Source organism: Salminus brasiliensis, chromosome 22 (genome assembly GCF_030463535.1).
Source record: "Salminus brasiliensis chromosome 22, fSalBra1.hap2, whole genome shotgun sequence".
Lineage (NCBI taxonomy): Eukaryota > Metazoa > Chordata > Actinopteri > Characiformes > Bryconidae > Salminus > Salminus brasiliensis.
Genome location: NC_132899.1, coordinates 32859891 through 32873092, shown reverse-complemented (window position 1 = coordinate 32873092; position 13202 = coordinate 32859891). Strand labels below are relative to the sequence as shown.

The 13202-nt window shown below is 47.8% G+C and overlaps 1 protein-coding gene across 1 annotated transcript in view; it reads right to left on the bottom strand.

The window, feature by feature from the left end:
* The window catches only part of wnk4a (WNK lysine deficient protein kinase 4a), a 61062-nt gene that overhangs the window by 31059 nt on the left and 16801 nt on the right, over positions 1-13202 (bottom strand). Inside the window, 4 exon segments of the mRNA XM_072666730.1 lie at positions 1420-1508; positions 3391-3548; positions 3633-3853; positions 5086-5258. Of these exon segments, the coding sequence (XP_072522831.1) occupies positions 1420-1508; positions 3391-3548; positions 3633-3853; positions 5086-5258 (641 nt within the window).

The following is a 13202-nucleotide window of genomic DNA, read 5'->3' as shown; positions in this document are numbered from 1 at the left end:
TGTTCTGCATTGTACTGTACTATACTGTTCTGCACTGTACTGTAATGCATTGTACTGGACTGTACTGTTCAACATTGTACTGCACTGCACTGTAATGCATTGTACTGTACTATACTGTTCTGCACTGTACTGTAATGCATTGTACTGTACTGCATTGTACTGTACTGCACTGTACTGTTCTGTACTGTAATGCATTGTACTGTACTATACTGTTCTGCACTGTACTGTAATGCATTGTACTGTACTATACTGTTCTGCACTGTTCTGTTCGACATTGTACTGCACTGCACTGTTATGCATTGTACTGCACTGTACTGTACTGTACTGTTCTGCATTGTACTGTTCTGCATTGTACTGTTCTGCATTGTACTGCACTGCACTGTACGGCATTGTACTGTACTACACTGTACTGCAATCTATTGTTCTGTACTGCATTGTACTGTTCTGTTCGACATTGTACTGCACTGCACTGTACCGCATTGTACTGTACTATACTGTTCTGCATTGTACTGTTCTGCACTGTACCGCATTGTACTGTACTATACTGTTCTGCATTGTACTGTTCTGCACTGTACTGTTCTGCACTGTACTGCATTGTCCTGTTCTGCATTGTACTGTACTGCATTGTCCTGTTCTGCATTGTACTGTACTGCATTGTACTGTACTATACTGTTCTGCATTGTACTGTTCTGCATTGTACTGTACTGCATTGTACTGTACTATACTGTACTGCATTGTCCTGTTCTGCATTGTACTGTACTGCATTGTCCTGTTCTGCATTGTACTGTACTGCATTGTACTGTACTATACTGTTCTGCATTGTACTGTTCTGCATTGTACTGTACTGCATTGTACTGTACTATACTGTTCTGCATTGTACTGTTCTGCACTGTACTGTTCTGCACTGTACTGTTCTGCACTGTACTGTTCTGCACTGTACTGCATTGTCCTGTTCTGCATTGTACTGCATTGTCCTGTTCTGCATTGTACTGCATTGTCCTGTTCTGCATTGTACTGTACTGCATTGTCCTGTTCTGCATTGTACTGTACTGCATTGTACTGTTCTGCATTGTACTGTACTGCATTGTACTGTACTGTACTGCATTGTACTGCACTGCACTGTACTGCGTTGTACTGTACCATTGCAGTACAGTACAACACAGCCACAAGCGTGTTAGCTACTACTGTGTTGCACATTAACTGGGCTGGAGAGTTCGGTCTGGGCGTGATGAAGAACAGCTCTTGTTTCTAATACTGTACTTTTATATTATCAAAACATAATGGGGCATTTTCAGCCACGCCTCACGCCCACTGCACTGAAAACAGGGTACTGCACTGAGACAGTACGGAAGGTATAAAGTTTGTGAAGTGTTTGCATTTTAAGATTTACATAAAAAAAAAACCCACATTAAACCTTACCTTTCATCTTTGTTCATACGTATGCACCCTTCAATAATCTCCTTCAGCTCCGGCACTTTCACTTTGTAGAAGCTGTCTGGCTTCATTCCCTGAGGAGATGAACGAACACAGCAGACATCTGAGGACAACGAGCTCAGAGACACAAACCCAACAGGCAGAGGTGCAGTAAGCCAGTGTCCTCCCTTTCAGTGCAAACTGGGAGAGCCTGATCCTGGTTAAAACTTAGCTGAGCTGCTCTCTCACCAATCAAACAGCGAACGTTGCTACACTGCCACACTGTGTTAGTCCTGTCCATAAATACTTGGACATCAACAAAGTTCTTGTCTTAGAGGTTATCTGAGCAGATTTATTTGAGGATATTTAAATCAGGTAACATGAAGGTCTAACCACACATCAGCAGCAGTGAGTAATACACAGATTAGGTCCCAGGCAACACTTCCACAGAAATCCACACAATTCCAAAGGCTTTCTCAACCACCTTCTCACGGCTTTACGGAGCTCAGCTCTGCTGAGTGCTCTGCTAATGCTAATTCTCCACTGAACACTCGGTCTAATCCGAGACTAGGCCGAAACTATCCGCTTGGGGAGTCTCTGAGCCTCTTAACATGGAATGCATTCCTCGTGAGTGCTCTTCTCAGATCTCAGATCTTCCTCTGCCGTTGCATGTTTCCTGCAGGAGTTCCCGATGCGGACATTCGCACCGCTGTCCTTAGCCCAGTCGCCCATTTGGGCCGAGTGCCCCACAGAGCCTGAATGAGAGCCTGCTGCAGAGTCGTCGCCTCACGCTCTTCCCGTCACGGCTCTTACAGCGCTGTTTGTGTGTGTGTGTGTGTGTGTGTGTGTGTGTGTGTGTGTGTGTGTGTGTGATGAAGTGCAGCAGATGTTGAATAAAAATCGATGTATTCAAGCAGACTAAGGCACTGTCATTATGATCAGAGGGTTGCTGGTTCGAATCCCAGTTATGCTGCTAGCCACCACGCTCTCTCTCCCCGGTGGGTAGATGGTGCTCTCTCCCCACAATGGGGTTTGGGAGAGTACGTACGGGTGGGGTAATTGGCGGTCCGAACTGAGGAGGAAATAGAACAATCCAGTCGGTTAACAGTAGGCTACAGCTGCCGAGCAACACAGCAGTCTTCTCTTCCTCAGACTTCTCAATGTGTTGTAGAGCTTCTCAAGCGGCCAATCAGATTTCAGAATCAGAACTGTCCACCGGACGACTTGGATCTCATGGATCTCTTGCACTTTTTACAGTTACATAATAAGGAGGTGGGCACGGTTCCAAAAACGAGGACCTTTATGTTTTCAGAGAGACCCGTGTCACGACGGGATCCTTGCAGGGGACATTCCAGAGCCCACCAGCGGGGTCTAATCCGACTCCGCTCCGGCCACGAGGAGAATTAGGTCTCCACTCGGAGCCGATCCAGGCCAGGCTCTCATGGAAATGAGCGGAAATGAGGAGAGCAGGGCAGAGTGAGACAGAGAGAGAGAGAGAGAGAGAGAGAGAGAGAGAGAGAGAGAGAGAGAGAGAGAGATGTACGGCATGTTTACTGCTCATTTCCAGCAGTATTTATGGCTCCAAACTCGGGGCAGTTCATTGAGGGGGGCCGTCGTGGTGGGGGACCAGATAAGGACATCCAGATGGACGCGTGTGTGTCTGCTTATGTAAAGCGTCCTCACGCTGGGCTGCACATGGCAGATGTGAAGGACACTGCGGTGACGAGGACAGGGACAAGGAAAGTCAGCGGAGATTCAGAGCAGCTGCTCAGTCGGTGCCACTGGGCTCAGTCCTCACCGGATGTTCGTCCAAGCGGCCCGTTACTGGTTCCGATTGGCTGTAAGCAGTCTCAGAACTCACAGATAGGCTGGGAGATCCGCCTCTTGTTTTGGTTAAGGACCGCCCACTTTGACAGGAAAGGGCCTGAATTCGACAGCATTCTACAGCAGACACATGTATGTGGGTTCTATACTCACGCTGGTGACTTTGCGGTAGATCTGTGCCGCGTTCTGACATTCAGAGTACGGGTATTCGGACGTCGCCATTTCTAAAATGCACATCCCAAACGCGTACACATCCACCGCCTCGTCGTACTTCTCCTCGTACATCTCTGGAGCCATGAACTCCGGAGTTCCTGTGAAGGTTAATCGCGGCTGTCAGTCATTTCTCAGCACCACACATCCGATTAGCATCACCCTCAGCATTCAGGCTCGCTCACCGATCACACTCTTTGCGAACGATGCTCTCTTTAGCGTGGCCAGTCCGAGGTCACCGATCTTCACGCTGCCCGTGGGTCCGGTGATGAAGATGTTGTCACACTTCAGGTCTCGGTGGATGATGGGAGGCGTGCGCGTGTGCAGGAAGTGAAGACCTTTCAGGATCTGCCGACTCCAGCGCTGGAGGAGCTTCAGCTTCATCTCCTTAAAGCGCTTCAGATACCTGAGAGACAGTGAGAGGTCAGGGAGAGCGTCTACCTGTAATTAACTCTATATAACATTAGAATAAACCCAAATAAACATAAAGTCAGCAGTCAGTGAGAGTGTCTACCTGTAATTAACTCTATATAACATTAGAATAAACCCAAATAAACATAAAGTCAGCAGTCAGTGTGAGTGTCTACCTGTAATTAACTCTATATAACATTAGAATAAACCCAACTAAACATAAAGTCAGTGGTCAGTGAGAGTGTCTACCTGTAATTAACTCTATATAACATTAGAATAAACCCAACTAAACATAAAGTCAGTGGTCAGTGAGAGGGTCTACCTGTAATTAACTCTATATAACATTAGAATAAACCCAAATAAACATAAAGTCAGTGGTCAGTGAGAGGGTCTACCTGTAATTAACTCTATATAACATTAGAATAAACCCAACTAAACATAAAGTCAGTGGTCAGTGAGAGTGTCTACCTGTAATTAACTCTATATAACATTAGAATAAACCCAAATAAACATAAAGTCAGTGGTCAGTGAGAGCGTCTACCTGTAATTAACTCTATATAACATTAGAATAAACCCTAATAAACATAAAGTCAGCGGTCAGTGAGAGTGTCTACCTGTAATTAACTCTATATAACATTAGAATAAACCCAAATAAACATAAAGTCAGTGGTCAGTGAGAGTGTCTACCTGTAATTAACTCTATATAACATTAGAATAAACCCAAATAAACATAAAGTCAGTGGTCAGTGAGAGCGTCTACCTGTAATTAACTCTATATAACATTAGAATAAACCCAAATAAACATAAAGTCAGTGGTCAGTGAGAGTGTCTACCTGTAATTAACTCTATATAACATTAGAATAAACCCAAATAAACATAAAGTCAGTGGTCAGTGAGAGTGTCTACCTGTAATTAACTCTATATAACATTAGAATAAACCCAAAGAATAATGAACCCTAATAAACATAAAGTCAGTGGTGAGTGGTCAGAATAAGCTGTTGGCCAGTAAAGTTATTGAGGTGTTGGTTAGAAGAGCACAGGTTTGAGACTGGAACTAAGGACTAAGGACAGACTGGATAAACTACTCAACAGGTTCTTCGAGAGTTCTTCACTTGTGCCATTGGTTCCATATATAGTCAAAGAACCTTTTGAATACATGCATTGTTCTCTAGCTGGTCCAATAGAAGAAAAACCTCTTGTAGATGGTTAAAGGGTTGGACTACTCACGTTTTGAGGGTGCCAGAGGTCATAAGCTCGGTGACCAGCAGGATGCACTTGTGTCCCTTGACAGTGGACTTCCAGGAGTCGTAGAAGCGGACAATGTTGGGGTGCTGCAGGTTCTTCAGCATCTCCACCTCCTCGCTGAAGCGCTGCCGCTCCACTTTGGTCAGTTTCCGCGTCTGAGGGAAGAAATTCAGAACTAAATGAAGATCTCATTTTTCATTCAGATTATCTGAAGCCCATTCTGTGATTGGTCAGGCAAAAACAAAGGGAACCGCCACTGCTGTGATGCTGGAATTAAAGCCCAGTCCACATACAATACCTGACCCTCTTATGGTTCAGCTTGAGTTCATGGACGGACACCCTGACATACCCCTGTAGAATCTACTGGTACAAGCAGAATTCAGAGGTCCATCAATAACGGTAAGCGGCAAAGCATCCCCAAACCATGATACCGCCACCCCCACGCTTCACAGCTGGAATGAGCTCATGATGGAATGCAGTGTTTGTTTTTTGGCAAAAATAGCTCCTTAACTTTAAAACCAGAAAGTTCTATTTTGGACTCATCTGTCCACAGAACTGTCCTCCGACAAGCTTCTGGCTTGTTTACGTGGTCTTGAGCAAACTTTTGGAGGCTGGTGGCTTCCTCCTTCCCTGCCATCCTGCCATGCAGACTGCTCTTGTTCAGCGTTCGCCTGATGGCGGACTCACAAACATTGACATTGCTCAATCCGAGAGAGGTATGTAGGTCACTGGGTGGGTCGGTGGGTGGGAACAATCGCAACTCGACGTTTTCTCCAAGCGGTTCGGTTTCAACCCCAACTAAGCAGAACGAACCTCTACGTAATCCATCAAAAAGACACAGATGATGACAGAGATGACGAAACCAGGGTGGGAATCAGGGGAATAGGCCGACCTCGTCCATTAAACACGCGAATGACGGCCATGCGGAAAGAAGCAGGATTAAGCAATCTGCGACAACCGCGCTCGACGACTGACACCGCCGCACGTAAACTGCAATTTGTACGAACACACTGTGCAGAGGCCTATCATTGTCGGAGCACCTGTCCGAGCAGAACTGAGGTGAACCTCATAAAAGCCGCCTATGAGGCCTAAATGAAAAGGCATCCTACAACAGCCCGTGACTCAGTGTTTGTCTTGGCTGCCGATCGGCGCTGAAGAGTTGCGTCAGGGAACAATTCAGCAGTCGCGGCCTGGCAGGAGCGCAAAGCCCACTAAAAAGCCCGAAAGGCTGAACTGAGGTTCTTCCGAGATACGAAAACCACAGCAAACACCTCGCCACATCAACAAAGCCTGTGTTGTCCGTCACGCAGGTATGAAAGGCTCGATTTAGCTCGGGGGCCACGGATGGTACGTGGAAACGTGCTCCAGAGAGACCGGCGCAAAGCACCATGAATCCTGCTTTCAGGGAATTCGTGGAAAAAGGTGTTTACGCCCAAACAACCGAGTCTCCAGCGATGGAGACTTCGTGGCGCAAGGTTCTGAGAGAGGGATCGATGAATGCCTGATTGCCTGCCTGCCTGCCTACCAACCCAACCCTGGGGCATACAGGAGGAGTTACGCAGGAGGTCTGCATGGACGTCTGGTTTGCTTTGGAATTGAATACAGGGAGATGTAGGTGGTTGAGATGGTACCTGTCAACCGCTGCAACAGCACCACAGCGCCAAGGTTGTGAGGTGGGACCTCCATGAGCAGCAGTGAAGCTTGGGTGCCCATGACCCGGTCACGGTTCACCTTCCTCAGAGCACTTTTGGTAAGTACTGACCACTGCATACCAGGACCACCCCAAAAGCCCTGCCTGTCCTGACGTTTTGACCCAGTCGTCTTAGAACGTCACAGCTTGGTTCCTGGTGAAGCGTCTCAGATTCTTACTCTTGTCCATTTCCCTGCTTCAGCACCTTCATCACTGTTCACTCGCTGCCTAATATCTCCACCCCTTGACAGGAGCCACTGGAAGCAGACTATCAACGCCAATCATGTCACCTGCCCGTGGTTCTAACGTTCTGCCTGATTCGAGAGCCTCAACCGAGGGTCTGAAGCGGCATGCGCTCTTAAGGAGCCGAGCCGAAGCGTGAGGGAAAGGCTGAATGGGAGCGGGACGGCCTGAGGGAGCTGAGCTGGGTAAATAGGTCAGGTAAATCCCACCAGAGCGACTGGGAGCAGAGGAGCCTCGGGGCCAGGGAGGGAGCAATCACAATATCACACATAAAAGCCTGCGACCTTTACCGCAATAGCCGAGCTAGAGCCGCAAGGTGAGAGGTGCGCGACAACGTGAAACAGCACGTGAAAATATGCACCATGAGCGACAGGTAAAAGAGAGTGTAGGCTACCATGTGTACGTTTGCGAGAGCGAATGTAAAGAGGCTGTCATTAACGTTAAGGAGGAGCAATTACGGCTGACAGTTACAAACGTGTGCCATCAACCCAACAAAAGACCTTCTCGCTGGTTGTTTACTGAGGTGTGTGTGTGTGTGTGTGTGTGTGAGCTGAACAGGTATTGCCTCATGACCTGAATCTAAAGGACTGGTTACTGTTGGCTTCCTAGTCTCGAATAGCCAAACAACGCTAACAAATAGCCATACATATCATTTAAACGGTCAGGCGTCTTTCGCAAAGTCGCAGGTTCAATCCCTGGTGATGCCACAGCCATACGTAATCAGAAGTACCCGAGTGTACAACTAGAACGGTCCTCCCTCTCCCCCATCACTCAGAGAGTGGGCGTCTGTTAGCTTCATGTGTCCCGGAGGAAGACAGTGCTAGCCTTTACCATCCCAGCACTGGTACCACTGTATGATGGGCAGAGGGGGGGGGGGGGGCAGGTTCTAGATATTGGGATGGGATATTTTAGATATTTCTGAATGCAGTCGATCAGCCAAGAGATATGTTGTCTGATATGTTATATATGATTCTTTGCTTTACAAGCGCAGGTGCTAGCCTCAGGTCGCTAACACCAAACAGAAGGAAAGGTCACCCCAGTATGAGGATGTCGTCGATCAGCTAAGAGCAGTTAGCGTGCCTGAATTTTCCTTCGACACTTTCAATAGTTTAGCACTGCAGCTTAGACCCTAACGGTTTACTCAGGTTAAGAGAATAGTGTGTGCATGTACACCATATGGACAAAAATATGTGGACACTTGCTCATTCACTGTTTCTTCTAAAATCAAGTTTATGTTGCTTTTGTTGGATAAGGCTTTCTACTAGATTTTGGAGGAGCACTGCTGCAAGGATTTGATTGCATTCAGGGACTGTCTACCAATAAAGTGGACCATGGTACTGTGTGATCTGCAGCACTCGCATGCATCTCGGAAATGCGGTGTTTACTGTCAAAGCTCAGATCCGCTCCTCCTGACCACAGACGTTCATCAAAGCCAAGTGGACGAAGGTTACCCCTGACCGATGGTCAGTAATTCGGTTAAAAAATCTTCATGTTCTTTCCTTCGCCAACGTTACTCTTCGTTCTGGCGTCACGGTAAACACAGGCGCCCCTAAACGAAGACAGATCAGGGCCTGATGGGTCTGCAGTCGGCAGACACGGCCGCTTCCTCACTGGAAGTTCAGGATAAAAAGGGGGTCCCCCTTTCCTGGAAGAGGAGTTCCTCTGTGGTAAACGCTGGGGGAACGTTCTAGCAATCACTCATCGTTCAGATGAGATAGAATCTGCAGAGAACTGGCTCCGCGAGCTCTGATTCAGCGCAGCTGTAAAGCACTCAGCCCCGTGCCGGACCCCCCGCAGTGGAGGGCTAATCCCACCCATGTGTTGTTGTGTACTTCTGCAGCTCACGTTAGCAGCACACTGTCCTCCACAAGCAAAGAAGACCCATGGCCCAGATTCGCCCTCTAACCCAAATTACATACATGTCCAAAAGTTTGTGGACACCACTTCTAATGAATGTATTCAGCTACAGACACAAATGTGCAAATGCACACACACACACACACACAGTTTGTGTAGTCGCTGTAGTGAAGAACTGCCAATAGAATAGGACTCCCTGGAGCAGATAATCATGAACTTCTCAACCTATATTTGAGAAGCTGGAGATGGACGTGGTGGGGTGGTGATCATCATCATCATCATCATCATCATCATCCAACATCCTGACCTCACTAGCGCTCTTGTCGCCGAATGCAGTCAAATCCTCACAGCAATGCTCCTCCACAGTCTAGTAGAAGCTTTCTCAGTCATGGCCTCGATCTTCCCTCGTCCAGCAGCTGCTGATTATCAACCCTTTAAAAGAAGAGGGTTCTGGAAAGGTTCTTCACTGGAGGCAAAGGCTTACCTACACGGCTCTTCGTCTAGTTACAGGGTTTAGATCCCTTTATTAGTGGCTTTAGTTCTGCGTAGATCCACTGCCTTTACTAAAGAACCCTCAAAGAACCCTCAGACCTACAGCCAAAGTTAAAGCTAAAGCAAGTTTGCGGTTTATTGTATTTAGCGGAGCTGCGGAAGCCCAGCAGCGTCACGGCTGAGGCCCAGTCGAGCAGCGTGGACCGACAGTAAGCCCAAACTGCCGTGATTACTGCCTGCTGGGGTTTCCTGTCCAGGGATGTGGTAATTACAGCAGTACAGAGCTCATGAGAACCTCTCAGCCTTTATTTACCCAATCTCTCCGTTAAATCTGGACATGCAGACCAATTCCGACCCGCTAGCAAAGACTAGGCCAATCACGCCATGCCACCAGTGCTGGGAGGATGAAGGCTAGCATGGTCTTCCTCCAAGACACGCGAAGAAGCCCCACCAGTCTTCCCAAACTGCCGTCAACACAACACCACTGGAGCTCAACAGGCTAACTGCTAATTCTGTGGCATTAGCAAGCAGATGCTTAGCTGATAGCATCGACCATGCTGAGCGAATGGGGGGGGGGGGGGGGGGGGGGTGTCCTATCCACCCAGAGAGAGCTTTGTGGCATGGCTGGGGATTGGGGACCACTCTAAAACCCTACAAATGCCCTATTTTCACCAATTTTATCAAGCGTAACTATAGTAACTGTTGCTATATGGTCACTTGCTACATGGGTGGTTGCTGTGGTATCCCAGGTGGTAGCTAGATTGCTGCTCTGGTATTCCTGGTAGTTGCTAAGATGTGCCAGGTGATTGCTACGATGTTGCCAAGTAGCTGCTATGGTGTTGTTAAGGTGTTCCTAGGTGGTTGCTATGGTGTCATGAGACCAAAATGGATTGGGGAAACCTGTAAAAGCCTGAAAATTAGGGCGTGTTTTATGCAAATGACATGCATATGAAGCTGAACAGAGGTGTGTTCACGAATCAGGCGTGAATAACGCAGCGGTGTGGGCAGGAGCTTTGTTTCCACACACACATATCAGTTACACTCGCACCACTGGAGACCATGTTCCTCAGTGTGGCCTCATGCTTTAGGAAAGTGGGCCCCTAACGGCCCGATGGGGGGAACCAGGGGGGGTAAGTGAATAGGAAGAGTCAGGCTGGAAATACTCTGGCTGCGTCTCAAATAGAAGGGTATTACATAAGCAGAGCTCCTAGTGAAGCGGCTCGGCCTGTCGAAGGCTTCGTTATGAGGAATGGAGAAACGAGAGAGCGAGAGAGGGAGAGAGAGAGAGAGACACACACACACACACACACATACACACACACACACACACACTGTACAGTATGTGTACATGAAGAGAATGCAGGATCAGAGCCAGAAGTAGCAGAAGCAAAACGCTCAGAGGTTCGGGAGGGGGAGTGGAATCACAAGGTGTTTCTAATAAAGTGGCCAGTGAGTGGAAGCACAAGATGTTTCTAATAAAGTGGCCAGTGAGTGGAAGCACAAGGTAGGGGTTTCTAATAAAGTGGCCAGTTAGTGGAAGCACAAGGTAGGGGTTTCTAATAAAGTGGCCAGTTAGTGGAAGCACAACTTGGGTGTTTCTAATAAAGTGGCCAGAGAGTGGAAGCACAACTTGGGTGTTTCTAATAAAGTGGCCAGTGAGTGGAAGCACAAGATGTTTCTAATAAAGTGGCCAGTGAGTGGAAGCACAAGGTAGGGGTTTCTAATAAAGTGGCCAGTTAGTGGAAGCACAAGGTAGGGGTTTCTAATAAAGTGGCCAGTTAGTGGAAGCACAACTTGGGTGTTTCTAATAAAGTGGCCAGTTAGTGGAAGCACAACTTGGGTGTTTCTAATAAAGTGGCCAGTGAGTGGAAGCACAAGGTAGGGGTTTCTAATAAAGTGGCCAGTGAGTGGAAGCACAAGGTAGGCGTTTCTAATAAAGTGGCCAGTGAGTGGAAGCACAAGGTAGGGGTTTCTAATAAAGTGGCCAGTGTGTGGAAGCACAAGGTAGGCGTTTCTAATAAAGTGGCCAGTGAGTGGAAGCACAACTTGGGTGTTTCTAATAAAGTGGCCAGTGAGTGGAAGCTTAAGGCAGGTGTTCACATCGCCATGGAAACGCTTGTTGCTGATACGGATCAACACAACCGCAGCAGAGTTAAAGGGTTAGGCACTTTCTCGTGTTGTTTGAACGGCGAAGCCTGACAATCGAATCCTGCTGATCTTCCGGAAATCCCTAAAGCGCAGGGCCGCCGCCGGGCCCGGGCTGAACCAGTAGCGCTGCATTTCAGGGGCAGATCGAGACTTGAGTGATGTATGGGCGTGCTGAGCGTCCCTGAGGCGTTTTGATGTGGTAGCAGTGCATCCACACCCCTCCTGCTCGCCCCCCTCCCCCCCTCCCCTCCACCCTAACGTCTGGAGAACCGCATGACTTCAGAAACATCAATCAAAAGATCACACCAGCTGTGAGCTGATCTCCACAGAGGATAGCGTCTGAGAGCATGAGCAGCGTAGCGCTTTTTTAATGGGAACTTTGTGCATTACATATGTCCAAATGTTTGTGGACACCCCTTCTAATCAATGCACTCCGCTGCTTTGAGTTGCACCCACTGCTGAGACAGGCGTGCAAATACACACATACGGCTTCACTAGTCCCTGCAGAGGAGCACTGCCAATAGAATAGGACTGAGGAGCTGTGGAGCAGTGGAAGAACCAAGTTATCTGGAATGATGGTGGTGGAGGAGCTCCATCCTGTACTTCTGGATGGGATGAGTTGGGAAGTTGGGGATGATGAGGTGGGGTGGTGATCATCCAACATCCTTACCTCACTGTAATGCTCTTGTTGACGAATGCAATCAAATCCTCACAGTAATGCGACTCTAAAATCTAGTAGAAAGCCCTCTTCTCTGGACAGTAGAGACAGGTACTCCAACAAAAGTCCCTTGATTTCAGAAGAAACAGTGAATGAGCAGGTGTCCCAATACTTTTGTCCAAATAGTGTAGCTACTTTGCAGTGCTCTGGTCTGTTTGGAAAAAGTGACTCAGTTAATGATTTGTGCTCTCACTTCTGGCTTAAAAATGCTCAAGTGTGACACACACACACACACACACACACACACACACACACACACACACACACACACAGCTTTCCACTGCACACACCCCTCCTCGGTGGAGGTGTTGCGTTTCCGCAGCACAATTCACACTTTCTGTAAAATGAAAAAACACACATGGCTCCTTCTGTAAACCCTGAATAGCTCTCAATCTTCTCTTCTAGAGTGCCAGTCACTCACACACACACACACACACACACACACACACACACAAGCACCTTTCACACACACTTTTACAGCAATCAAACAGGAAGTAGCTCAATGTGACGACAAGCCGGAGTTCAAGTCCAATAAAGTGGCCAGTGATGAAGCACAATGTTGGGGTTTCTAATAAAGTGGCCACACAGTCTGGAAGCACAAGCATAAGGCAGAGGTGTTAGGGGGTACAGGATAAAGTCAGAAGTGTCTCCATGGTTACTATCAATAACAAAATAGGCCCAAAATAGATGCCCCCCCCCTCCCCCCGCGCTGCCCTGCTGGGGGACATTCTCCCCTCACTCCAGCACTGATAATGCTACTGAAAGGGAGACCACTCACTGGCCACTTTATTAGAAACCCCTACCTTGTGTTTCTTCACTGGCCACTTTATTAGAAACCCCTACCTTGTGTTTCTTCACTGGCCACTTTATTAGAAACACCTACCTTGTGTTTCTTCACTGGCCACTTTATTAGAAACACCTGCCTTGTGTTTCTTCACTGGCCACTTTATT